This window comes from Lacerta agilis, chromosome 9 (assembly GCF_009819535.1).
Source record: "Lacerta agilis isolate rLacAgi1 chromosome 9, rLacAgi1.pri, whole genome shotgun sequence".
NCBI lineage: Eukaryota > Metazoa > Chordata > Lepidosauria > Squamata > Lacertidae > Lacerta > Lacerta agilis.
The window spans coordinates 63646358-63672218 of record NC_046320.1 but is presented as its reverse complement, the minus strand read 5'-3'; the positions used below and the strand labels follow the sequence as shown (position 1 = coordinate 63672218).

Sequence of the window (25861 nt, the reverse complement as noted above, 5' to 3'; positions counted from 1 at the left end):
CCGCCAGAAGGCCCTCGGCGCTGGACCTCATTGTCCGGGCAGAACGATGGGGGTGGAGACACTCCTTCAGATATACTGGATATACCGGTAATTAGACCAGATGCTGGAAAATGCCCATCCCCTGCTTAATTGGGCTTAAGACAACACCCTGCCCCGAAATTTCGAGAGGGTAGTTGGAAGCACACACACAAAAATGGAGTCACTTTTCGGGTATATTGAGTGCAAAGAGAAAATGGGGGGAAATGCTGTTGTTTTTTTTCTCAGCTCCTTAATTTTCCCAAGCCGCTCCTACAAAAAATTATTTTACCAAAGACTACAGAACATTTCCTTGCTCCGCCAACTCAGGAACTTTCCTCTCCTCTCACGTACATTCCCTGCCTCCTCTCCAACCAGAGAACTCCAGATCTTTCCCGCCTCTCCCCATACATAGAAGCTGTTTGACACCCCAGGTAATTTTTCTAGCACATTAATTTTAATATGAATGGAGCTTCGAAAGCTCCTTTGGAGGCTGTTAAATTCCCAGCCCGAGTCTGTTTATAGAAGCCGTCGCTGGATGGAGGAGAAGCTCTAATCAGATTGTAGCTACCGGGTCTTAGGTGGATCAATTATTTTGCAGCTGGAATTGATTGCTTTTCATCGCAGGCCCGAGCCTTTTGATTACATGTTTTGGAAGTACGGAATGAATAGCTTTGGACTTGTTACAGCCATGGGTACTAATCGGCATGTAGCAGATAGACTTGGCTTGCCAAGTTTGCCTCTGCAATGTGAAGAGGCCCTTTTCCTTTTTAATTCGTTTGAACTCTTTGCTGCCCCGTAATTGCGTGCAGTGTTAACGCTTTTTAATGCAATTTTAATTCCGAGCTTATGACTTGTTTGCAGAACAACACCGCTTGGAAGCCAGACTCCTGCCGGGAGTGCAGTTGCCATGGCGACATTGCCCTGTGCAAAGCCGTCGTTTGCAAAAACCCTCGCTGCGACTTCGGGAAGGTAAGGCGGCGGAATGACGTCCGCGTAGAGAAATGGAGTGGTCGTGGCAAGACCCCAAGTTCAATCTTGCTGCCAAGGAGTGTGGTGGAGTCTCCTTCTTTGGAGGTCTTTAAGCGGAGGCTTGACAGCCATCTGTCAGGAATGCTTTGATGGTGTTTCCTGCTTGGCAGGGGGTTGAACTGGATGGCCCTTGTGGTCTCTTCCAACTCTAGGATTCTATGATTCTATGAATCTCTGGCATCTCCTTGTAGGGCTGGGAAGGATTTCTGCCTGTAATCTTGGAGAGCTGCTGCCAGTCAGTGCAGACAGCACTGAGCTCTATGGACCAGTGGTTTAACTCCATCTAAGGCATATTCCTATCGTCTCTTCTTTGTTTGACAGTGAGGCCGAGTCAGTAGAGCATGAGACTCTTAATCTCAGGGTTGTGAGTTGGAGCCCCCCATTGGGCAAAAGATTCCTGTATTGCAAGGGATGGGACTAGATGATCCTTGTGGTGCCTTCGAACTCTACGATTCTATGATTTTAGTTTATTAAAGGGGTTACCAATGTGGCAGGTGCCCAGTAGTACATCCTATGGCACCCACATCATCATCATCATCATCACCATCATCAACAACAACAACATTATTTCTACCCCGCCCATCTGGCTGGGTTTCCCCAGCCACTCTGGGCAGCTTCCAACAGGAATATTAAAAACACGATAAAAGACCAAACATCTAAAACTTCCCTAAACAGGGTTGCCTTCAGATGTCATCTAACAGTCATATAGTTGTTTATTTCCTTGACATCTGATGGGAGGGTGTTTCACAGGGCAGGCGCCACTACTGAGAAGGCCCTCTGCCTGGTTCCCTGTAGCTTCACTTCTCGGAGTGAGGGAACTGCCAGAAGGCCCTCAGAGCTGGACCTCAGTGTCCAGGCTGAATGATGAAGGTGGAGCTGCTCCTTCAGGTATACTGGGCTGAGGCTGTTTAGGGCTTTAAACTTCAGCACCAACACGTTGAATTGTGCTCGGAAATGTACTGGGAGCCATTGTAGGTCTTTCAGGACCTGTGTTACATGGTCTCTACAATGCACAAGAGACTTACCTTACCTTTCCTATTTGCTTTCTTCTGTTAGATTGAACACAGCGCCCCACAAAATAAATAAATAAATAATAATAATAATGCCCACATGGATGCTAGGATTCCTCCTTTCCATTCTGAACAGAGGAGGCCTATATTGTCGAGACTGTGTGCTGGAATACCAGGAATGGGCTTTTCTAGACAGATGGATTTGTGGCACTCGCTGAATGGCTTTTTCTCTTTCAGGGGGAAGTGCTACAAACACCTGCCAACGCTTGCTGCCCTGAGTGCGTTTCACAAACGGAGGGATTTTGTGAGCATGAAGGACGGGTCCACGAGGTGAGCGTTTCTTGTGTATCCCTTTCAACTTGCAGTTGGCTTTTCTTCTTGGAAATAACTCTTGTCTCGCTCCCTCTTGAGACTTTGCTTTGCTCCTGCAGAGAGACATTCAGAGAACTTCATGTTGGAAACACAATCTGAGTGAGATCTAGCTGCTTGTCTGGTATGCCGGGCCGAGAGAAGTCTGGTCGCTTGATGGCCAGGCTTTCTTAATATCCACAAAGCGTTGCATTGATCCGCTCAGCCAATTCTTGGGCTGCCTTAGATTTTTCTCCAGTTCTTCCATTCGGGGAACTAGGTCAGAGCAGTCTTATGCGGCTTCACACATGGCCTAACCAAAGTTATTGCTGCAAATTAACTTTTGGGCAGATACCCAAAGATGAGAAGAGGAATGGGGGGAAAAATAATAATAACTAGCACACTCTCGCTGCCAACTGGGTCATTTTCACAAGCCTGGATTTTTTGCTGGAGCTCGTTTATTGCATAAGTATAGGGGAAGAGGGACGCGGGTGGCGCTGTGGGTTAAACCAAAGAGCCTAGGGGTTGCCGATCAGAAGGTCGGTGGTTCGAATCCCCACAACGAGGTGAGGTGAGCTCCCATTGCTCAGTCCCGTCTCCTGCCCACCTAGCAGTTCAAAAGCACGTCAAAGTGCAAGTAGATAAATAGGTACCGCTCTGGTGGGAAGGTAAACTGTGTTTCTGTGCGCTGCTCTGGTTCGCCAGAAGCGGCTTAGTCAGGCTGGCCACATGACCCGGAAGCTGTACGCCGGATCCCTCGGCCAGTAAAGCGAGATGAGCGCCGCAACCCCAGAGTCGTCCACAACTGGACCTAATGGTCAGGGGTCCCTTTACATATACCTATAGGGGAAGAACCATTAATCATCTCCTTCATTTGCTCATTGTAGTTTCTCCCATTTGTAGAAAATTTCGGGCTCGCAAGCAGTAGCATAGGACTGCCAGCAGTCTCCAGAAAGCAGCCATTGCTCCAATTTGCTACGGACAAACTTGGACAATCTCCAAGTTCCATTTGCTACGGACAAACAGGGACCAGCCATCACTCTAGATTAGACTGTTATTAGAGTGTTGTTTTTCTAGTATTTCCTGCTTTCCATTAGAAAAAAAAATCTACAGGGTGGACTTTTCACAGAGAATGGATGCAACACAGCAATGGGGAACATGTCTCCCTCCAGTGTGTTGTTGGGAATCCAGCCCCCCCCCCACCAGCCCTAGCCAGAATGGTCAGTGGTCTGGGAAGATGGCAGTTTTGGACCCCCAGATGTTGTTAGATCACAGGTTCCCCATCCACGGTCCAACAGGGCAGTTGGCTGTGAAAGCTAAATGGATCTGGCTGCCAGCTGTTGCCAGGAATACTGGGCATGGATGGACCTCTCTTGTGGCTCAGAAAGCACAGTTTTTATGAGCTGAATCCCACAAAGGCTGCAGTTGAGATGGCTCGGTCGGTTGAGCGTGAGACTCTCCATCTCAGAGCCGTTGGTTCAAGCCATTGTGTGGGCAGAACGATTTCTGTAGACAAAATATCCCTATCCCACAGCAGCTGCCCTGCACCCACCAATCTGTTCTGGAGCACATCAGTTTTTTTGGGAGTGTGATGGCGGGCACGTCGGGGGAAGGAGAGGAATGGGAATTCCCATTGCATGAGCGGAAGCTGTTCTGCTCGGATAGCTATTTCACAGGCTACAGCTCTGTGCTTTTGGTCTCTGCCAACTTTGCTGCTTATATAACTTTTCCTCTGCTTGCTTCACCAACAGAGAAAGTTGAGATCTAAAGGGTCGCGCAGGGATGTTATTTGCCAGCTGGCTAAACGGGGACATAAAATGGAGAAACATGGCAGAATATAAAGATTTAAATGTCCTCCTTAGTTTTAAAGCAAGGCAATAATGCTTCTAGTTCTAATGCATGTCCGAGAGCATTATTGGAGCAAATGCAAACATTAAAATATATGAGCCTGGCTTTATTTTCAAACTAGGGCTAGGAGGAAGGGCAATGCTGTTATGAGTTCTGGACAAGCCTGCCATACAGATCTGGCCATACTTTTGGTAGTGAGTTTAGTGGCTGCTGGCTTAGTGGCTAGGAAAATGTCCCTTATCAGAACCAGTGGCCAGGGAATAGCAGAAACATCCCAGAATCGGGGTATTTCTAAATTTGCATCTATATATATAAAACGTTAGAACGTGTACACTTTATGCAAAACAGTGTCCTTTATGCAAAACAGTGTCTGGGTTCTAACAGACCCAGGGGTTTGAAACCCATCTGAGCAGGGTGGGAGGTAGATGATATATCTTTCCCCCTACCAACTAAGGATGATGTAAGACAGACTGGGAAACAGACTGAGAGCGAGCGAGGTAGGAGCTGCACACTCAGAATTGCCTCTCCCTGGAAACCTGAGGTGGGGCAGTGGGGCTTCCTGCTTGTAGGACCCAAGCTGTGCACCTCCCTTGCAAATATTGCAGAGACACCTTAAATCTCCAGCAATCTCTTCTTTCCAAATAAAAGGAAACCCAAGAGGTTTTAATACCGCCTTTGGGAAGTGGGGTGCACTTAAAAGTACGTTCGGAATAGAAGATGCTGTGGTGGCTTGGATGGATTTAAAGGAGGACGAGGCAAACTCATGGAGGGTGAAACCCTCAGCACCTACCAGCCATAATAGCCAGCTGTACAGTACCTCTGCTTTTTGGGAGGGGGGGCAATGTGCCTCTGAATACCAATTGCTGGGAATCACAGGTGGAGAGTGTTTCCTGTATCATGTCCTGCTTCCCATATGCATCTGGGCGGTTGGAGGATTGATGGCGGCTAACAGATTGAGGTTGAATCCTGACAACACAGAAGAACTGTTCTTGGGGGACAGGAGGCGGGCAGGTGTGGAGGATTCCCTGGTCCTGAACGGGTTAACTGTGCCCCTAAAGGAGCAGGTGCGCAGCCTGGGAGTCATTCTGGACTCACAGCTGTCCATGGAGGCGCTGGTTAATTTGAGTGTGTCCAGGGCAGCTGTCTACCAGCTCCATCTGGTACGCAGGCTGAGACCCTACCTGCCCGCAGACTGTCTTGTCAGAGTGGTGCATGCTCTAGTTATCTCTCGTTTGGATTACTGCAATGCGCTCTATGTGGGGCTACCTTTGAAGGTGACCTGGAAACTACAACTAATCTAGAATGCTGCAGCTAGACTGGTGACTGGGAGCAGCCGCCGAGACCACATAACACCGGTCTTGAAAGACCAACATTGGCTCCCAGTATGTTTCCAAGCACAATTCAAAGTGTTGGTGCTGACCTTTAAGCTCTAAATGGCCTCGGTCCAGTATACCTGAAGGAGCGTCTCCACCCCCATCATTGTGCCAGGATACTGAGGTCCAGCGCCGAGGGCCTTCTGGTGGTTCCCTCACTGCGAGAAGCAAAGCTACAGGGAACCAGGCAAAGGGCCTTCTTGGTAGTGGCACCCGTCCTGTGGAACACCCTCCCACCAGATGTCAAAGAGAAAACCAACTACCAGACTTTTAGGAGACATCTGAAAGCAGCCCTGTTTAGGGAAGCTTTTAATGTTTAATATATTATTGTATTTTAACATGCTGTTGGAAGCCGCCCAGAGTGGCTGGGGAAACCCAGCCAGATGGGCGGGGTATAAATAAATTATTATTATTATTATTATTATTATTATTATTATTATTATTATTATTATTTGGTTAGCCACTAGGATGCTGAGTCAAATGGGCTATTGGTCTTTGATCTAGCGGGGCTTGCCTTATAGTCAAATGATCTGGTTTCCTTGGCGTCATTTTCCTGATGGGATTAGGAAACGGGAAAATATTGTCCAGTAAAGTCCCACAGCTTCTTCTGTTGCCAGCAATTGACAGGTACGTGTCCCCCCCCACCCGCTCTGTTTCCCCCTGTAGCATGGTACGGAATGGGCTGGCTCCGGATGTACGACCTGCTCTTGTGCCAGTGGGGAGGTCAGCTGCACCCCCAAGGCTTGCCCTGCCCTCTCCTGCGAGGGAGTGGGTCCCCCCAGGCAAGGAGAGTGCTGCTCACGGTGTGCCGGCAGCGGAGGTGAGTGAGTTAAGGGGGATGAAGGGAGAGGGGATTCGCCCGTCTTGAAAACATCAGCAGGCTTGCCGCCGTCGCTGCAGCTTAGCCAAATGTAATCTAAGCTAGTCCAAAAAGCTGTTGCTTATTGCAGGATTTCTACAGACACTTTTAAATAGGGGAGGAAAATCTGGCATTCCAGCTATCCATCCATTTGATTGCTAAATAAATAAAATATTATTATTACAGTGGTACCTCGCTAGACGAATGCCTCGCTAGACGAAAAACTCGCTAGACGAAAGGCATTCGCTAGCGAAAGGCTGACTCGCAAGACAAATTTTCCTATGGGCTTGCCTTGCAAGACGGAAAATTTTCGCGATTCCCCCCCCCCCGTCAAACCGCTCTTCCCCCGTTGGTGCTTCGCAAGACGAATTTTTCGCTAGACGACAGCACTCGCAGAACGAATTAATTTCGTCTTGCGAGGCACCACTGTATTATTATTATTATTATTATTATTATTATTATTATTATTATTATTATTTAGGCCAAAGATTCATAGTTATTATTTACATGCTGATAGTGTCCTCTTGGCTTAACTTTGGTGCCCTGAAAATGCCAACCTAGGCTCACCTTTTCCCACCGCAACCTGTTTTGCGCTGGGCTGTCCTCTCAGTGGCTCACAGCTGCCGCTTTCATTATTAAAACATCTATATCCCTCTCCTTCAAGGAACTCAAGTACATACTTCTCCTCTCCTTTTTATCCTCCCAGCAACCCTGTGAGGTAGGTTACCCAGTGAGCTTCATGGCTACTTGGGGATTTGAACCCTGGTCTCCCAGGTCCTAGTCCAACACTCTAACCACTACACCACACGGACTCTCTCTTTCTTTGCTTTTCCCAGGACATGTGCCTTTCTGAGGAGAAGTGTTACAGGTATGCCTGATGTTGTGAGATTGCTCTTTGAAAAAAAGAAGAGTATAATCTCACCGACTCTAGAATAGGGGTAGGAATCCTTTTGCCTTCCAGATGTTTCTGAACAATTGCTGGCTGTTCAGCACGCTGTCTGGGCCTGATGGGCATAGCTGTCAACTTTCCCCTTTTTTTAAGCTAAATCCCCTTATTCCGAATAGGATTCCTCGCAAGAAAAGGGAAAAGTTGACAGCTATGCTGATGGGAGCCAGACTTTACAGAGGTTCACCAGCCCTGCTCTAGAATGTTATGTGAACATAGGGAAAAAAACCAATGGTCTTCAATGCCTTTTAGAGCCTTGCTCTTTCGATGGTCAAACGTACCTGGATGGTGAGGAGTGGAAGCCCAGCAAGTGTGCCAGATGTGTCTGTCGGAACGGGACTGCGCAGTGTTTCACCGTTGTTTGTCAGCCTATATTGTGTAAAGAGGTAAGATCATGCAAGACTTCTCTGCATTTTATTCAATTTTTTTTTAAAAAAAATGGTTATAATTTATTTTCATGTTCAAGTTTGCCATCCAGGTTTAGTGGTACCTCTGGTTGCGAACGGGATCCGTTCCAGAGCGCCGTTCGCAACCTGAAAGGTCCGCAACCTGAAGCGTCGCGTCTGTGCATGTGCGTGGCGTGATTCGGTGTTTTTGTGCATGTGTGCGTGCCAAAATCCGGAAGTAACCTGTTCTGGTACTTCCTGGTTTGGTGCGTTCGTAACCTGTAGCGAATGCAACCTGAGGTATGACTGTACTCAAAAAACAAGGCGTTGTCTTAACTTTATCTGTTTCCTCTACTGTGACTAACTGGAGCTGAGGAGGCAGGCATTTCATGAAAACTTTTGCACCCTGTAAAATGGAGAGGAATGGAGCAAAACTGTTATTGCCTTAGCTCGGACTTGGCTTCGTGTCAACGTCATGTAGTTTAGTTTGACTGCAGGACAATGTGACATGTGTTACATTGCTTGCAATGTGATGCCAAACCTCCTCTTTGAGTGAGAAAATGTTTGCAGTCCTATTACTATTGATAACAGTGAGGTGCCCCCAGCGTGGTTCTAGAGGACCTGGAACCAATTCACCCTGAGCAGAGGTAGGTTCAATGAGGCTTGGATTAGAAAAGCCAAAATGAGGGTGGAGGGATGGAGTAAGAAGATAATTGTGTAGGAACCGGGGGGGGGGGTAAGGGTAGACAGACAGAAACACTTGCATGCTTAAGCTTTGGAGATATACAAGAGAGACTAAAGTCACACCCACACTATACATTTAAAGCACTTTCGTACCACTTTAGGAGCCATGCCTTCCTCAAAGGATCCTGTGAATTTTGTAGCCTGTTATGGGAAACAATTATTAGGGGCTGCTCCCTCAGTGGCCCATGGCTATGGTCACCGTTTGCGGAAAACAGAGACCTTCTGGCAATATGACTTTTTTTTAAAAGCATGTTCTGATTGGGTCCAAATATAAGTAAAAGGTAAAAGGTAAAGGACCCCTGGACGGTTAAGTCCAGTGAAAGGCAAGTATAGGGTTGCGGCGCTCATCTCGCTTTCAGGCCGAGGGAGCCGGCATTTGTCCACAGACAGCTTTCCGGGTCATGTGACTAAACCCCTTCTGGCGCAATGGAACACCGTGACAAAAACCAGAGCGCATGGAAACGCTGTTGACCTTCCCGCCCGAGCGGTACCTATTTATCTACTTGCACTGTTGTGCTTTTGAACTGCTAGGTTGGCAGGAGCTGGGACAGAGCAACGGGAGCTCACTCGGTTGCGGGGATTTGAACCGCCAACCTTCTGATCGGCAAGCCCAAGAGGCTCAGTGGTTTAGACCACAACGCCACCCGCATCCCTTTGCGTCCAAATATAAGCTTCCCCTGAATATAGGCCACACCCCAAAAAGAGATGTCTTACATCTTCTCTGCCTTCTTCCTCCTTCATCATCTCACGTCTATTTTTGGAGATGCACCTCTTCAAGTTCTCTCCAGCGTTCTTCCTGCATCAGCACCAGCCCTTCTGTTGGTTTTAAACAATCCAGTCTCCACATAGGTGGTCGCCCCCTTGGTCTTTTCAAATTGTAGGGTCTCCGACTTGCTTTTATTCCATTGGCCTGAGTTGTCTCATGCCGCATATACCCATTTTAACTTTGCTGCCTGTAAGAACCCAATCCTAGGCCGCACTCAGATCTCATACAAGCTGGAGTTGGTGGGGCAGAGTGGGGCCTTTATTCAGATCAATACGAAATGTTCCTGCCAAGAAATAAGGCCGCTACATTTCCTCCCAACTCATTTGTAGAGAGCCCTGTTTCCATTCTTCATTGCTGAGTAACACCCTCCAAATTACAGCTGGTGTCAGGAGGTTTCTCCCTTTATTATTATTTTTGCTGCTCAGCACATTCCTTTTTTACATTCACTGAACAGCGCCCTTGATATGTGGGCTTAGTCATCCAGGTTAGCAGCTGAAACCTTGGCCGGGGAAGGCATTCAGCAAACAATCTTCATCCTCATAAATTTATTTTCTCTCTTAACATCTTCTCACCTGCGTTGGAAGCAGCCAGGTGTTCACATTAGTAATACCCAGTCCCTTTATTAGATTCCCCCCCCCCCTTTCCAATTTTAGAAGATTTTATAACGCAGTAACATTTAACGGCAGTTAACAGCCAAATACCCTTTTTTCCAGAGGGTATTGTCATGTCAGAGGATTAGTTCATAAAGATGTAACCAACCTATTTCCTCTAACAGATTAATGCCAGTTCCTTTTCTGATGAGAGCATAAAACCGTTTTCAGGCAGCATGCTAAAATGCCCTGCGCTGGCTCGGATGCATCGCAAAACACGAATGAGCTTCAGGACAAGTTGATGGGAGATTCTTGAACGTTTTCATCTCACCCCACATCTTTGCCACTGATCACACTATTATTTAATCAGCCAGTCATTAGAATGTGGAAGGGACGTATCGGTGAGACAAGGAGGGTGTGAATAGTCAGACCTGCAGGCCTCTGGGGTTAACGCAGCAACAGCAACCCAATTCCCCCTTTAGCTAATTTTGAGAATGTTTGATAGATTTCCTAAGATGGGGATCTAATGGAAAATGCATTAACCTTAATAGTGAGGCTCCTGCCCTGTTCATCCTTCTCTCTCGTTTTTCATTCCCGTACTGGCAAAGTGTCCATCAGTAAGGCAACGCTGCGTCTTCATTCCTTGTCCCAAAGTGAAAGATTTCCATTGCCTCCTCGAGGCTAGGAGGCCAGCAAAGGCTGGGCCTGTCTCCTCTTCAAAGGAGATCATTGACGACAGCTACCCTGTTTTGCTGGGGCTTGGGGGTGCACAGGGCAAGCGGCAGTGACTGCCAGAGACTCTTCCGGCTCAGCCAGTGTGGTGTATTGGTTAAGAGCGGTAGACTCATAATCTGGTGAACCGGGTTCGCGTCTCCGCTCCTCCACATGCAGCTGCTGGGTGACCTTGGGCTAGTCACACTTCTTTGAAGTCTCTCAGCCCCACTCACCTCACAGAGTGTTTGTTATGGGGGAGGAAGGGAAAGGGGAATGTTAGCTGCTTTGAGACTCCTTCGGGTAGTGATAAAGCGGGATATCAAATCCAAACTCTTCTTCTTCTTCCATTCCCTCAGTGAAACTCTTTATCCAAGCTATGAGGACTTCTCCAACATTGTATTGGTATAGATTTAAGGGGGGCAGGGGCGGGAATCTCCCTGAACTCCAGAAATTAATGTCAGGGTTTTCGATTAACTGGCATTTGATTAATATGGATTAAAGTGCAGAACTGCACCAGATAGGGAATTCAGGGTATTCCTTGGCTGGCTTATGCAAATCAGCCCGGTTGGCTCCATGAGGAGCAAACCTGTTAACATGACATGGCCCCCCCAAAAAAATTCAAGGACAGAAAAAACCTGGATGCACATTTCCAAAATATAAGATAAAAAAACAAATAAAATAAAATCTACATACAGCAAGGATGTAGATAAAGCAGGATATCAAATCCAAACTCCCCCACTCTTCTCCTTCTCCTTCTCCTTCTCCTTCTCCTTCTCCTTCTCCTTCTCCTTCTCCTTCTCCTTCTTCTTCTTCTTCACAGCCCAAGGCAAGGCGGTTCACAGGACCTTATGCAGTTCCTGAGGGTACCCTTGTTGGCTGAGATGGGCAAGATGGCAGGGCTTTCTTTCCAGTAGAAGAAGAGGAGTTTGGATTTGATATCCCGCTTTTCACTACCCGAAGGAGTCTCAAAGCGGCTGCTGCCCCTTGAGAGAGCCATGAGCAGGCTTTCGGGGGCCTGTAACCTATTCTGCGTTTGCTTGCTCCTGTGCGGTTGTGTGGTAGGAGAGCCTGCAAGGGAGTCATCCTCAGACTAGGACGAGAATGCCCACCCTCAAGCCAGCACGGTGTAGAATGGGGTGCTATGGGCTCCCCATCATCTGATGATACCAGTGCCTTTGCTTTTCTCCATGGAATCAGTGGCTCCCATCGAGATTTGAGAGATCTCAAGAGTTGGACTTGAAGTGGCAAAGCTTCAGCTGTTCACCAAGGGGTGAAATCGGGGACCCTTGGATGTGCTTTGAAAGTGCTGGAGGAGGATATGTCAAGGTGATACAGCGTGCGTAATCAAAAATTAAATGCAAAAGGGATCCCGAGGCACAGTTCATTAATATTGTAGAACAACAGAACAGAGTGGCCTCTTTGCCCTCAGCCTCAACTCTTGTCTCCCTGTCTGCCTGTATCTCTCTTCCCACACATTTAGTGCTCCCCAGGCCCAGCAAGCAAGACGGCATAATTGGTTGTTGGGTGCTAGAAAATAGGCTGTGTCTATCCTTTGTCTTTATGGGTCGTGGGTGGTGCTGTGGGTTAAACCCCAGAGCCTAGGGTTTGCCGATCGGAAGGTCAGCGGTTTGAATCCCCGCGATGGTGTGAGCTCCTGTTGCTTGGTCCCTGCTCCTGCCAACCTAGCAGTTTGAAAGCAAGTAGATAAATAGGTACCACTCCAGCGGGAAGGTAAATGGCGTTTCCGTGCACTGCTCTGGTTCGCCAGAAGTGGCTTAGTCATGCTGGCCACATGACCCGGAAGCTGTACGCCGGCTCGCTCGGCCAATAAAGCGAGATGAGCGCCGCGACCCCAGAGTCATCCGCGACTGGACCTAAGAGTCAGGGGTCCCTTTACCTTTACCTATCCTTTGCCTTTACCAGTTAGCCATGCCTACAGCTGCAGTCATTTTACCTGATCATCCTGGGGGGAAGGGGCTTAGCTACCCGGGGCAAAGTTAAGGGGAGATCTAGCCCCCTCTTTGCGTCATCTTTTGGGGTCTATGGAGTGCATTAGATCTCAGGGGTGAAGGTCCTAAATCAAGAGGGCTGTTTGATTTGAGAGCTTTTGCTATTTGCTATTTCCTTATTGGTATGGTGTCCGACTGTCCATCTGCCTGCCTGTCTGCCTGCCTGTCTTTCTCTCTCTTTTAAAAATGATTTTATTTATGATCTTCAATTTTATATATTTCAATACTTTTATAATCATTTTTGCATTTCAAAACTCCCTTCCCCCTCTTTCTGCGCTTCCTTCAGTTTATTTTTTAAAATATTTTCTGCATATCCAAATTCACTTAATTTTATCATTTATTCGTCTACTTTAAATATATACTCTTATAAAACTGCAGATTATTACAATAATCCTGCCAGCGTTCTTATCTGTTTACAGTTTATTTGTAAATACTCAATAAACCATTTCCATTCTTTTATAAGGAGTTTGGTAACTTGGATTTCTTATTTTTCCGGTAAGTTTCGCCTTCTCCGCATATTCCATAAGTGTTCGTATCCGTTCTTCTTTTGCTGGGACTTCTTCTTCTTTTCCATTTTTTGGGGCAAGTAACATTCTTGCCTCCATGGTCGCATACACGAATAAATTCCTGTTACAGGTGGGTAGCTGTGTTGGTCTGCCATAGTCGAAACAAAATAGAAAATTCTTTCCAGTAGCACCTTAGAGACCAACTGAGTTTGTTCTTGGTATGAGCCTTCGTGTGCATGCACACGAAAGCTCATACCAAGAACAAACTCAGTTGGTCTCTATGGTGCTACTGGAAAGAATTTTCTATTTTGTTTCGAATAAATTCCTATACAATCTAGGTCGTTCTGTCTCTATAATTCCCAGGCCTGGTGTCTCTCTTATTATATGCAATTTCTTTCTTTCCACCCACCCTCTCCCCAACGCTCAGGATGAAAGTGTGGTTGTACCTGCTGGGAGGTGTTGCCCACAGTGCACTCCGAAATCCTGCTCTGCACCTGGGAGAGCATACGAGGTAAGGGAACCCTTTGATGAAAGCAGGCAGGAATTGACTTGGCGTGGGCTGCATATGACACATTTCTGCTCCTCTCCCGGCATCCCGAGGCTTTTGCCGGCATTAACGACTTCTCTCCCCCCCCCCCCACTTTCTTCTTCGTCTTTTTACAACCTGCTGCTTTTCTTCTTCCTGGGAAGCCTGACGAAATGAAGGGGATTAAGAAGTAGAAAGGAATGTGCTGGCGAGAGGCAACTCAATTCACAGGCCAGTGTAGATAAGGCGGTTCCTATTAACATAGTTTGAAAAGTGGCGTGCAAGAGGAGGGCGAGGGCGGGTGGGAGATAACAGGCCCCGGCGATCCAGGACAGAGCTTTGCATTAAAAACAAAAAACAAACAAACCAGGAACGCATTTGATGCGTTACAGAGTTATGCGAGCAGGGCATGCGACGAAACATTTTAAGCTGTCAAGCTGGGACAGCTCAGTTGGTAGAGCGCCAGACTCTTCATATCAGGGTCGTGGGCTTGAACCTCGAGTTGGGTGAAAGATCCCTGCATTCATAGAATCATAGAATCGGAAGGGACCCCACGGGTCATCTAGTCCAACCCCCCGCCATGCGCGAAGCATCCATGACAGATGACCATCCGAGCTCTGCTAAGAAACCTCCAAGGAAGGAGAGCCCACCGCCTCCCAAGGGAGACCGTTCCACTGTCAAACAGCTCTTACTGCCAGGAAGTTTCTCCTGGTGTTTATTTGGAATCTCCAACGTGAAGCCATTGGTTTGAGTCCTACCCTCCGGAGCAGGAGAAAACAAGCTTGCTCCCTCTTCCATGGGACAGCCCTTGAGATAATTTGAAGATGGCCATCCTATCTCCTCTCAGCCCTCTCAGTCTCTTTTGCAAGCTAAACATACCCAGCTCCTTCAACCGTTCTTCATAAGGCTTCATTTCCAGACCCTTGATCACCTCGGTCCCTCTGCACATGTTCCAGGACTATTATGACCCTCATGGTCCCTTCCCTACAATTCTATTAGTCTATGTGTGCCTGCTCAGGGGTCCTTTAGTTGTTGTTGTTGTTGTTTACCTTACTCCATTTGGTTCTCCCTACCGCCCAGTTTTTCATTTTTCTCCTCCCAACAGCCAGCCACCATTTTGTGGATGCTTCACCAGGCTATTTTGTGGTGTTCTCCACCCCATGTGGACACCAGCGGTTAACCTGAATGGAGTACTTAACGTTTATTTCTGTTTCACAGCACGGCGAGCAGTGGCAGAAAGATGCCTGCACAACCTGCGTCTGCGACAGAGGGGAGCCCAGGTGTCTGAGGCAGACCTGCACACCTGTGACTTGCGAGAAGGTAATTCCTCAGCTTGGAATCCTGGGAGAATCCTGGCGGTTTGCTGTTCTGTCTTTTCACTGGGCATCTGAATTGCGTGTTCCTAGGGAGAGAGCAAAATAGAGCGTCCTGGAGTTTGCTGCGAGGAATGTGTCCCCTCCAAGGGGAGCTGCGTCCATGACGGCGTCGTAAGGTACCACGACGAGATGTGGAACGGTACTGGGTGCGAGTTCTGCATGTGTGACGGAGGGCGAGTCTCTTGCTGGCACGGAGGGTGTGCCAAGGTGGAGTGTGCCCTGGTAAGAAAATGACGGCAAGCTTATCTATCTAGTTCTATTATTTATTTACATAGAAGACCTAGAAACACTTACTAAAAACTAAAAAAAAACCCCAACAGGAAAAGCAGAAATGAAAGCTGGGAATCTGGGGATTGTGTTTTATTTGTTTTGTTTTGTTTTGTTTTGATAAAACCATTATAAATTTTATTTTCAGTTTCCAATAATTTACGAATACACATCTTACAGTCTCATACAGTACTTCCAATATCAATACATACCAGACTTCCCTCCCCCACCCCCTTTTGCGGTTTCTTCTCTTGTTTAAATTTTTAACACTGCATTTCCCACTTCATTCCATCTTTTTAACTGTTCTGCAATGAATCTTGATAATACTTTTAACTGCTTGATTTAAGTAAAGCCTACCAGTGCACTTAGTTGCAAACCATGATTTTTTCAAATATTCCACAAATATTCTCCGATTATTGTTTATTTGGGGTGGGTACCAGGGACTGGCAGGATGCTGACGAGTGTGCACTGGGGGGGGGGGGAGGTGTTGGCTCTAGAGAGGGGGCCAGTGATTTGTGAGGAACAGTACCAGTGTCGATAAATTGTGAGGCAAGTGCAGGTCATCTACAGGGCAGGAAGAATGTGAGGCACGAAATGCAATTAGATTTTATTCACAGAAAATGGCACAACACAAAAGAGTTCCTCTGACTCGGACTAATCCAGCAGGATAAAGTTGCTGGAACTGACCACTGGCCCCACCCTTCCCCTCTAGCCTCACCATCTGGATCCCTCCAAAGCAGACGAAGGCTGCGTCAAGGAGGGTGGGTGGGGTCTGGGAATGTCTGGGGGAGGTGAGCTAGCAGGACTGGGACTCTCCCACTGCTGACTCCTCTCTGTTTGACTCTGCACTCACACTACAGCTCTCAGCCCGTCTTAGAAGGGCCTCTTTCTTCTGACACCCCACCCCCCTTTGATCGCTCCAAGCTCCTGCTTCTAGCATCTCCCACCTCGTCCCTTCCCCAGACTGCTCTCCAGTGTTCCACCACCATGATCCAGGGTCTAAGTCGTCTTCGGTGTCATCGCTGGGGGGGGGGGGCTCTAGGGCAGGTGGCACCCACCGCTCTTCCTCATCCTGCCAGTCTCTGACAATCAGTCAAGACGCAAGAGTCGGAGGCAAGGGAAACTTCAGAGCTGGAGGGTGGAGCACAGGAGGGGTTGGAGGAAGAGGCAGGCCAGGCAAGTGAAATATTCCCCACCCTTCTCCAGCACAACAGTAACCCTGAGCCAGGAAGGGTACTGAAAGGGGAGGGGCAGAGGAAGTTTCCATGCAGGCACAGTCTCTGGCTGGTGGAAGGGGGGTGGTCCCCTGTTGCTGCAACTGCTCCATAGAGCAAAAAGGTAAAGGGACCCCTGAGCATTAGGTCCAGTTGTGGACGACTCTGGGGTTGTGGCGCTCATCTCGCTTTACTGGCCGAGGGAGCCGGCGTACAACTTCTGGGTCATGTGGCCAGCATGACTAAGCCGCTTCTGGAGAACCAGAGCAGCACACGGAAACGCCATTTACCTTCCTGCCAGAGTGGTACCTATTTATCTACTTGCACTCTGATGTGCTTTCGAACTGCTTGGTTGGCAGGAACTGGGACCGAACAACGGGAGCTCACCCCATCGGGGGGATTCGAACCGCCGACCTTCTGATCGGCAAGCCCTAGGCTCTGTGGTTTAACCCACAGTGCCACCCACGTCCCATAGAGTACACACATGGAAATAGCTGCCTAGCCACTAGATTGGTATTTGTGGATATCCAGAGCTGTAGAAGCCATGCAAGTGTTATCTTTGACAATAAAGAGTTAACTATCTGCCGTGTGCTCCCGACAGTGGGGCTGCCCACTTTCTCCCCCCTCCTGCCACAGATGCCCACATACCCAACCCTGGCAGCTTATGGGGCAGCTGTGCACAAGAGCTATGGGGTCCCAGCCCTAGCTGCAGCTGCTCCTGACAACCAGGCAGGGGCTCCATACCTTCTTGCCACCTTTCTTTCCCCTGTTTCATGATAAGCAGAATAAATGATGCTAGATAGTCGGTGTGTGTGTGTGTGTGTGTGTGTGTGTGTGTGTGTGTAAGGATTCACAGCATCAATTATGCAAAGTAAGAGACATTTCGCAAATTTGCATTATTTATAGGGGCAGCCGAAATCAACTCTTTTGGATGTGGAATTTGGATTAACTTTAGATGGATAGATATGTATTTTTTAGTCCAGAGTGCGCACTCCGCGGCTTATTATCAGTGATGTATTCTAGCTCAGCAGCCCCCAGAGGTGTCATTGGTGCCATTCCACCGAAATATTTTATAAAGTCGGCAACAAAAGCAGCAGGTAGCTTCTCTCTCCCCTTCCACCTGCTTTCAAAACCCTCCCGAATCCTTCCCAGCTAGTTCTGTATTTAGGACATTTGCATCAGTAAACCGGAGCTAAATTGAAGCCAGCTCTCCGCGGGTTTCATCCTTCGTTGGGGAAGAATTAACTTTTCTGGTCACATAACTCCGTTTAAGCTGCAACGAGGCCACTGGCGTAGGCAGGGACAGGATTATGGAGCCCATGCAAGAAGAGAAACAGGGCTCATCTTACACGCTTCCAGCAAACTGGTTGGGATGAGCCTATCGACAAGCAGCGAGTTTCAGGTGGCCGTCTCTTAAGTTCTCCGGCAAACGTGGGCTTGCATTTATTTATTTATTGCCGGATGAGTAGGAGAAGGGTGAAGCTTCTTGACAGGCATCAAACTGCCCCGGGAAATCCCACAATCCTCTCTTGCTAGTTCCCGCCTCAGCTCTGTTGTTCTGAGAGAGAGAGAGAGAGAGAGAGAGAACAATATCCTAGGCATTCTGGGATATTTTTAAAAGGGTGCCACTGTGGGGGTTTAAGATCTTTTCCTGAGCACGGCGGGGGCTTCTGTTTCTTTTCGAGGCTCGGGCAAATACGCCTGTTCCCTCACAACGAACAGCTGTAGCTGCGTTTGAGAAGCGGCGACAGCACATTGTGTGGCATGAGCAGCGCTAACGCGAACCATTTTATTATGTACTATCGTTTTATTTTCTCTTTTGCTGGTCTATGACCGTAATAAAGTTTATTATATTAACGTGAACCATTCAAGGTTCATATTTCCACAGTAGCTTTGTATAAAGGAATTCAGGCCCAGATAATAATAATAATAATAATAATAATAATAATAATAATAATGTATACGCCGCCCATCTGACTGGGTTGCTCCAGCCACTTTGGATGGCTTCCAACATAATACAGGTGAAACTCGAAAAATTAGAATATCGTGGAAAAGTCCATTTATGTAAGCAATTGTTTTCATTAGCTACTGGAGTTTAATATATGAGATAGACTCATGACATGCAAAGCGAGATATGTCAAGCCTTTATTTGTTATAATTGTGATGATTATGGCGTACAGCTGATGAAAACCGCAAAGTTGAGATTGTTAATTTGGGGTTCTCATCAGCTGTACGCCATAATCACAACAAATAAAGGCTTGGCATATCTCGCTTTGCGTGTCATGAGTCTATCTCATATATATTAGTTTCACCTTTTAAGTTGAATTACTGAAAGAAGTGAACCTCTCCACGATATTCTAATTTTTCGAGTTTCACCTGTATACAGAAACATAGCAGCAGCAGCAACAACAACACAGCAGATTAAAAGCATCCTGATATAGGGCTGCCTTCAGATGTCTTCTAAAAGTCAGATAGTTGCTTATTTCCTTGACATCTGATGGGAGGGTGTTCCACAGGGCGGGCGCCACTACCAAAGAGGCTGTCTGCCTGGTTCCCTCTGACTTCACTTCTCACAGTGAGGGAACTGCCAGGAGGCCCTCGGAGCTGGACCTTAGTGGATGATAATAGTGGAAGGAGATGCTCCTTCAGGGTCGAGGTCAGAACCACACTTTGTGCTTGCAAACATACTGGGAGCCAGTGTAGGTCCTTTAGGACTGGTGTTATATGGTCCCAGTCACCGCTTCTTGTCACAGGTCTAGCTGGCGCATTCTGGATTAATTGTCTTTTCTGAGTCACCTTCAAATGTAGCCCCACTTAAGGAAAGGATGGCTGTATGTTCCCCCCGGGCTCAGAGGCAGGGTGTTCCTGAATAATAATAATAATATTTATTATTTATACCCTGCCCATCTGGCTGGATCTCCCCAGCCACTCTGGGCGGCTTCCAACAAAAATCAAAATACATTAAAATATCACACATTAAAAGCTTCCCTAAACAGGGCTGCCTTCAGATGTCCTCTAAATGTCTGGAAGTTGTCTATCTCTTTGACATCTGAAGGGAGATAGTTCCACAGGGCAGGTGCCACTACCGAGAAGGCCTTCTGCCTGGTTCCCTGTAGTTTTGCTTCTCGCAGTAAGGGAACCGCCAGAAGGCCCTTAGCGCTGGACCTCAGTGTCCAGGCGGAATGATGGGGGTGGAGACGCTCCTTCAGGTATACTGGACCGCGGCTGTTTAGGGCTTTAAAGGTCAACACCAACCCTTTGAATTGTGCTCGGAAACGTACTGGGAGCCAATGGAGATCTTTCAGGACCGGTGTTATATGGTCTCGGCGGCTGCCCCCAGTTACCAGTCTCGCTGCCTCATTCTGGATTAGTTGTAGTTTCCGGGTCACTTTCAAAGGTAGCTCCACATAGAGTGCATTGCAGTAGTCCAAGCGGGAGATAACCAGAGCATGCACCACTCTGGCAAGACAGTCCGCGGGCAGGTAGGGTCTTATCCTGCGTACCAGGTAGAGCTGGTAGACAGCTGCCCTGGACACAGAATGCTGGTTATGGAACATCCTGAGCAAGAAAACATCCCTGTGTTCCTATCCTGCTTGTGGGCTTCTCAGGGGCCCTATGTTGGCACCGGAGATAAAGGATGCTGGACCGACTAAGCCTTTGAGGTGGTATTCCACGCTTGTCCTACTCAGAGTAAACCCCTTGAAGTTAATGGACACGCCCAACTTAGGATCATTAATTTCAAGCGGTTCTACTCTGAGTAGGGCTTAGCTGAATGCCACCCCAGGTCTGATCTTGCAGGACTGCTCTTAAGAGGGTCCCCACCCGACAGAACGGGAGGCTATGATGTTCTGAGGAGAAAACGTCAGAGAACAAGTGTGTTCTTTCTTCATTTCCCCCTTTTCAGAACATAGCGTCGCCATGGGGATCACACGAGGCGCGAACTATTGTGTAGACCTTTGAAGAGTCTTTCACTTCAATAGCCTTGCTGCCACTCCCGTGGCCCCTGGCCTCGCATTGTAAGCTGGGCAGCGAAAAAATGAGACCGTTATCTTAAACGATCCTCCGCAGCTTTGAATCTTGGCAGGCAGGCGGACATTTTTTGGCAGGGAGGACCCCACCCCGTACATATTTGCCCTTGCTTTTTATATGAAGTGGGCTCTTGTGCGTGCTGGTGAAGGTAACAGCACCAACCGGGAATGTTAACAATATGTACTGTGACAAGGGCTCTTTCCTCACTGCATAATTTTGCAACAGATGTATAAATAGTTTAACCTCCCTTTCCTAGAAGCACACTTCCCGGAGGTGATCAAACATTGATCAAAGCTTTCCCCGTGAAGGGTCAACGAAATGTTGCCTTCAGAGGAACCATAGATACATAGAATTGTACAGTTGGAAGGGACCCAAGGGTCATCTAGTCCAACCCCCCTGCAATGCCAGGATCTCAGCTAAAGCATCCATGACAGATGGCCACCCAACCGCTGCTGAAAAACCTCCAAGGAAGGAGAGTCCATTGGAAGTCTCTTCCACCATCAAACAGCTCCCCCACAGCAGTGAAACTCACTTGGTAACCTTGGGCCAGCTACCCTCTCCCAGAGGGTTGTTGTCTCTTCTTCTTCTTCTTCTTCTTCTTCTTCTTCTTCTTCTTCTTCTTCTTCTTCTTCTTCTTCTTCCTTCTCAATGGCAATCATGCAGTTTGTGCCCTCCCAGCAGCCTAATCTATGCCTGGGTGGTTGTGAGACTAAAAAAGGGACCATTGCCCTTTCCAGCACTCTTGAGCTCTTCGGGGAAAACTTTTGTGATGGACGACAAAGTAATCAAGCAAGCTGATTGTGATAGCCATGAGGGCTGGATTCAGTCCATGAAACTGGATCCCCGTTTTGACCCATTGCCAGTTTTGCGGCATTTCGACTGGGAGCTTGCGGTAATTGTTCTGCAGCCACAAAGGTATTTAAGCACACATATCTTTTGGGAAAGAACCAAGAGTGATGGAATGAGCTCCAGGAGTGATAAAGGGAAACAGGATCTTAAAGACTGCATTCCAGTAAAAAAAAATGGTCGGGCTCCCACTGTCTTCTTCCAGCATTGCATTTTTATTTTTATTTTAAATGCTAATTCTGGGTATCATGCTGCGTCTGCCTCTTTCTCCACAGGGTGAAGAATTAGTTCATTTAGAAGGCAAGTGCTGTCCTGAATGCATTTCCAGAGGCAGGCCCTGTGTTCACCAAGGGCATACCAAATATGTAAGTGTCCTGAAAACTTGGGGCACATAGAACTGTTCGGGTGATGGATTGAAGAATGATATTCACCCAAAGAGGAGAACTCACGGGGAGCCATTGCATACGAGGCTAGCCCTTGCCTGCAGCGAGAGTCAAGCCAGCTCTTGTCTGAATTGTCCAGGCTCTGTTTCTTGGCCATGCTTCAGTGTGTTGGGATGTTGAGAACTGGCTGTGTCTATCAATCAATCCTTAGGTTCTTGCCCCATTCCTCTGTAATGAGAGACATTCCAGGAGCCTTTCTCTCCGGTTTTTAGTTTCCTCTGGGCGAAAGGGCATTGGAAACTGGAGCTAAGCAGAGAACTGGAGCTAAGCAGTTTCCCTGAGAAAATTTCTGAGGTTTTTCTTGCTCCCCTAGAGGTAGGCCAATATGCAGAATCCCCCCCCAAAAATTCTCCAGCATTTTTGGGTGGCACCTGCTATTTCCTCACTGCAATGAATGTATCCCTGGAATGACACTAGATCCTTGACCTGCACCACAAACTAGATTTAATGAACACTTATATCCAAATGCTTTGTAAATTGATAGCCATAGCCTTTTAAATACTAACCTTTTATTCTTTTCCACCTTTGTTCAATGCCCCTAACCCTTCTTTTAGTCTTTTATATATACATTCTGTTTTAATAATTTTAGCTTTGCAAAACGTTTCACAGATTTTAAATGATTGTACCCCCACCTACTTATGCTGGTCTAGGACCGTAATAAAAATTTGATTGATTGACGATAGAACCAGGGCCTGATGGAGGATACAAAATGGTAGCCAGGCTGCTGACAGCTTGCAGCCAAAACTGCAATCAATAAACACCTTAGGAACAAATAAGCATGCTGGGCTACCACCATGATTAATGGCGAGTGCCATCCCTGGGAGACTATTGACTTTTCCTGCACTTCAACCAGTACATCATGTTTTGTCAGGCCTCCTGGACTGTCAATCAGGCGATGATTGCCGCCCATCTGACGGGGTCGCCCCAGTCACTCTAGGCAAAAATCAAGATTGGTTCGCAGTAGCCAGGACTGCCAAATTCACAGCATTATATGTCACAGAAGTACCCAAAGGAAATTTATTCCAGCCCTTTGCCCAACGGCAAAACTATCCCGCTCACTTGCGGTTTGATTACAATGTGCTTCAAGGAGAGAGAGAGAGAGAGAGAGAGAGAGAGAGAGGTTGCACAACAGAAAGGCACTTTCAGGATGCTTGGAAACAATCTTGAAATGTTCTTTGTCAATCGCCAGCTTTATTGGAATGGGATTACCTCATTCGATAATGTTTTACAGCATTCTTGCTCCCAAATGTTTAGCTGTTTTATCATAATTTGATGCCATCAGATTTTGAGGGCTTTCCTTATTCTGGCAATTGAATGATGATATTAGCAGCTACATTTGTACAATTGAATGGCTCCTAACAGTGTAATCAATACAGGCAGGGGGAAAAGATCAATTTTGTCTGAACTGTAACATCTAAGCCTGCATCAAAGCATTTGCCAGTAGAGCAAAGCATTCCTTTTCCAAGGCTAGCTCAGCTGTTTGTCAAGGGGTGGGATGCCTATTTTTATATCCGAAGACACGTACAGATGTACATTTTATGCACACATGTGTGGCCTCATTCACACCACACATTTAAAGCACAACGATGCTGCTTTAAACAGTCATGGCTTCCCCTAGCCCTTCTCTGGGAGCTGTAGTATGCTAAGGGGTGCTGACAGCTGTGAGGACACCCACCTCTCAGAACTACAACTCCCAGAGTTCCCTGTGAAGAGAGGTTGACTGTGAAACCCCTTTGGGAGCTGCAGCTGTGTGTTTAGAAATCACCTTACTGTGCAAGGGGACGACAGAGGATGAGATGGTTGGACAGTGTTCTCAAAGTGACTAGCATGAGTTTGGCCAAACTGCGAGAGGCAGTGAAGGATAGGCGTGCCTGGCGTGCTCTGGTCCATGGGGTCACGAAGAGTCGGACACGACTGAACGACTGAACAACAACAACAACATACTGTGCAAGGGTAAAATCGGCAGTTGTTGCTCCATCCCCTTTCGGCTCTGGCCCCACTTACTGTGAAGTTTAATAAATAACATAGTGCTGAAAAGATACAGTAGGCCATAGCCGTTGTCGTTTTCTCATTGCAGAGCGGAGAAAAATGGAAAGAGGGTCTGTGCCGCGAATGCGAGTGCCAGGACTCCAATGTGATTTGCTCCTCTCCGTCCTGTCCGACTTGCCCCGCAGGCAGCGTGGCAGTTGCCGCGGCAGGACAATGCTGCCCTCCTTGCAAGCCAGGTATTTTTTATGACCGTTGAACTTTGTTTCTTCAAATGTCTCGCCCCTCCTTGTCCCTGAAGGCTCGGGGGCAGGTATCCTGTGTTTGTTTACTCGTTTGTCTTGTTTATTTGAAGAGTCTTTGCCCTGCTCTTCAGCCGGAAAGGGTGCCTTACAAAGGTCCCCAACACAAAAGGATGTAAGGGTGTGTGTGTGTGTTTGCCTTTGAACTGTCCTTCTATAGGGTGGAAGGTGTTCTCTCTGACATTTGAGCTCCAGGCTGTTGGAAGGCTTGAAATATCAACATAAGCACCTTGAACTGGACCCAGAAGATAACTGGCAACCGGTTCTGTTCTTTGAAGATGAAAGTTATATGTGACCGGTGTTTTGAGAGAGAGAGAGAAGGAGGGAAGTGTGTACCTAAGGCCACTCAGTGGCGCCAGGTTACCCACAAGATTGAGGGAGCCACGTGGTGACACATGTGTCTCTCAATGTCATGCAGGCTGGTGCAGCCTTCCACTGCAGTGGTACCCCGCAAGACGAATGCCTCGCACAACGAAAAACTCACAAAACGAAAGGGTTTTGCAAGTTTTTAGTTGACTCGCGAGACGAATTCGTCCATGGCTGTTTTTTGCAAGACGAATTCGTCTGGCGAGGTACCACTGTAAGCCGGCACCGGACCGCGCCGCGTTTTAAAGCTGCAGCAAGCAAACAGCAGCGCTGCTGTTCGCCCGCTGCAGCCTTAAAACATGGTGCGGCGCGGTCCGGTGCCGGTCGGAAGGGGTGTCGGCCGATCACGCCCGCCATCTTGGGTGGACATGCGCAGTCGACCCTAGATGGCGGGCGCGATCGGCCGGCACCCTTTTCGACCGGAGCTGCGCCGCGTCACGTTTTAAAGCTGCAACGGGCGAACAGCAGCGCTGCTGTTGGCTCGCTGCAGCCTTAAAACGCGGCGCCGCGTGGTGCTGGTGCTGGTCGGAAGGGGCGCCGTCCGATTGCGCCTGCCATCTTAAAACGCGCCCGCAGCGCGGCTCCCCTTCCCACCGGAGCCGCGCGGCGCCACGTTTTAAGGCTGCAGCGAGCGAACAGTTGTAATAACTTTTGAGGCTTTTCCAGTTAAAACAAAACCACAACAATACCGTATATGTGCATATTTTTATTTATTTCTTCATGCTTTTAATGTTTGATGTTTTATTGTGTTTTTGACATTTTGTTGGGAGCCACCCGGATGATGATGATGATGATGATGATAACAACAACAACAACAACAACAACAACAACAACAATAATAATAATAGCATTTGTACCCCACTCTTCGGCCAGCAAAGCTCCCAGAGCAACTGACATGAAATCAAAACAAGACACTTCCTACCCACAGGCTTACATTCTAAGAAACAAACAAAAATACAACACAGGGGACAAGGAGGGAAGGGGGGGGGAGACTCAAAAATGTAGGCCCCAATTTCTAGACAGCTATCCCTATCTCTCCCACTGATAAAATGGCCGCCCCCCAAATGACAGTTGAGGGAGAAGAGGCCTGATAAAATCTTTGCCCTCGGACTGTTACACTCAACTATACTGAAACAGAGTCGTCTCTTCTCCACCAACAACAGGCCGGTGCCATGAGGATTGTGTGACCTGCTCACAGTCTTTTGACCTCTGCGACGTCTGCCGTGACACAACCAAGCGGCTGCAGGCTGGGCGCTGTGTGGCCAGCTGTGGATCCGGGTATTATCAGGACGCTGGGCTTTGCTTAGGTAATCTATTCATTATTTGCAATATTTCAAATATCGTACTTAGCTGCAGAAAA

General features: G+C 47.7%; 1 protein-coding gene across 1 annotated transcript in view; it reads left to right on the top strand.

Moving 5' to 3' along the window:
* Positions 1-25861, top strand: part of FRAS1 (Fraser extracellular matrix complex subunit 1) — a 306274-nt gene that overhangs the window by 117365 nt on the left and 163048 nt on the right. Inside the window, exons 3-12 of the mRNA XM_033159574.1 lie at positions 880-987; positions 2295-2387; positions 6293-6446; positions 7684-7817; positions 13574-13657; positions 14891-14992; positions 15079-15270; positions 21680-21775; positions 23895-24072; positions 25665-25808. Coding sequence (XP_033015465.1) covers positions 880-987; positions 2295-2387; positions 6293-6446; positions 7684-7817; positions 13574-13657; positions 14891-14992; positions 15079-15270; positions 21680-21775; positions 23895-24072; positions 25665-25808 — 1285 coding nt within the window. The remainder of the gene's footprint in view (positions 1-879; positions 988-2294; positions 2388-6292; positions 6447-7683; positions 7818-13573; positions 13658-14890; positions 14993-15078; positions 15271-21679; positions 21776-23894; positions 24073-25664; positions 25809-25861) is intronic.